Source organism: the organism of the source record quoted next (assembly GCF_019968985.1).
Source record: "MAG: Porospora cf. gigantea B chromosome Unknown PgB_NODE_5697_length_1818_cov_2.86897, whole genome shotgun sequence".
NCBI classification, from domain to species: domain Eukaryota; phylum Apicomplexa; class Conoidasida; order Eugregarinorida; family Porosporidae; genus Porospora; species Porospora cf. gigantea B.
In genome coordinates this window covers 1-1,818 of record NW_027179120.1, presented here as the reverse complement: position 1 = coordinate 1,818, position 1,818 = coordinate 1, and the positions used below count along the sequence as shown (strand labels likewise).

General features: G+C 56.7%; 2 protein-coding genes across 2 annotated transcripts; one reads left to right on the top strand and one right to left on the bottom strand.

The window, feature by feature from the left end:
* Positions 1-83: 83 nt before the first annotated feature.
* KVP17_005357 (uncharacterized protein) lies at positions 84-1,818 on the top strand (the record flags this gene model as incomplete). Its single annotated transcript, XM_068515167.1, has 1 exon — positions 84-1,818. A coding segment is annotated over one exon (1,735 nt), but the record flags the coding sequence as incomplete, so codon positions are not given.
* On the bottom strand, positions 1,148-1,345 carry KVP17_002756 (uncharacterized protein; the record flags this gene model as incomplete). Its single annotated transcript, XM_068519354.1, has 1 exon — positions 1,148-1,345. One exon carries the CDS (start codon positions 1,343-1,345, stop codon positions 1,148-1,150), a length of 198 nt encoding a protein of 65 aa, XP_068373083.1.

Sequence of the window (1,818 nt, the reverse complement as noted above, 5' to 3'; positions counted from 1 at the left end):
CCTCAATCTCGCATGATAAAGACTCGATCGAAAGCCAAATCGCACATACGACTTCTGGACACTTCGACGGCACAAGCGAGAGCATGTCGGCCCTAAATAAAGCCGGTACCATCATTCACGACAACACGACCGAGAGGAATCTTGCTTGTACGAAGACGGGACCACCCGACTACTCGATTGAGACCGAATCCAGTTCTCAGGAGGACACGATCAAGAGAAATAGTGCTCGAACGACTACGGGACCCTTCAACGGCTTGATCGCGAGCAAGTACGACCGGGCTCAACACGAAACCACCACTCAAGATGACACGGCCGACAACAACCCCGCCAGAATCAACACGGACCACATCGACTTCTCGATCGAAAGCAAGGCCGCCCATATGCAAACTGGAAGGGCCACTCGCTACGGCTCGATCGAGAGCTATCTAGCCCGCACGAAGGCTGGACCCACCAAAGTCGCGATCGGCAGAAAGGCTGCCCAATCTCACACAAGAATTAACACGTACTCGACAGACAGCTACCTCAACCAAGCGACAGAGAGCAAAACCGCCTCAACTCGAGATGGAATCACCACTCAATACGGCCCGATCGAGAGCAACCTCGCCCCAACGACAACAGGAGACTTCATGAGCACAGCAGAGAATCACTTCGCCTGGACCCAATCGGAAACTGTCGAGTACACCGACCCCCTGGAGGGCAAGTTAGCCCAGCCGATTGCTGGACTCGACATAGGTACGATTGAATGCAGGCGCGTACGATCCCTAACAGGAGTCGTCACGAATCACGACTCGACCGAGAGAAATGGGGGCCCTAAGGCAACAGCACCCACCAACTGGACGAAAGATAGCGAGGGTACACAACGTCATCCTGGAACTATCAAGCACATCAATACGAACGAAAGCAACGAAGCATATATGGCCACCAGACGCCTCGACGACCCGACTGAGTACACACGCGACCGAGCGCAGGACAGAACCAGTACCCACTACGGCTCGATGGAAACGAGACGCCTCAACTGCTCGACAGAAAGCAGGGCGGCCCCGTCTCAATCGGGACCCAACAATGACTACGACACGGCCAAGAACACTCGGGCCCGGACAGCCACCGGACATCTCGACGGATCGAGCGGATGGGAGGGGGCCTTAACTCAAGCCGGAACGACAACACACCACGGCACCGCGGTGACCGCATCTGCTGTGAACTCGGCGGGAAAGGCAACGGCCGACAACCCTAACGAGAGCACCTCAGCCCGCACCTCTGACGGCACAACAGAAAGCGCCCCCACCGAGACCTCGGCCGAAAAGGACGCAGACGTATGCTCCACCAGGAGCACCTTAGCCCGCATCAAGGCCGGACCTACGGACAACGCCAAAGGGGAGACAATTGCTCTCATTTCCCCCGCAGCGACCACCGAAAATAGCTCAACCGACAGCCCATCTGAACTCACCACGGGTAAAGACGCGGTGATCAAGATGGAGAGAACACTTAAGGGGACCTCGGCGGAAAAAGCAACGGACGACAGCACAATCGCGGGCAACTTGGCAAGGATCAAGGCCGGAATATACGACAACACAATTGAGAGAGCCGTCGCCCAAACTCTAGACGGAGCAACGATCGATAACAACCTAATTGATGGCACCCTTGCGATCCCCACGGACAAATCCGTTGACGGCGCATCGGAGAACACCCCGGCTGAAACCCCCGAGGATGAGGCAACGTACGACAGCTCAACCGAGAACACCTTGGCCCGTACCAGTGCCGAACCCGTCGACAGCACTACTGAGAGCTCTCTGGCCCCAATCTCGGCAACCAAGGGGG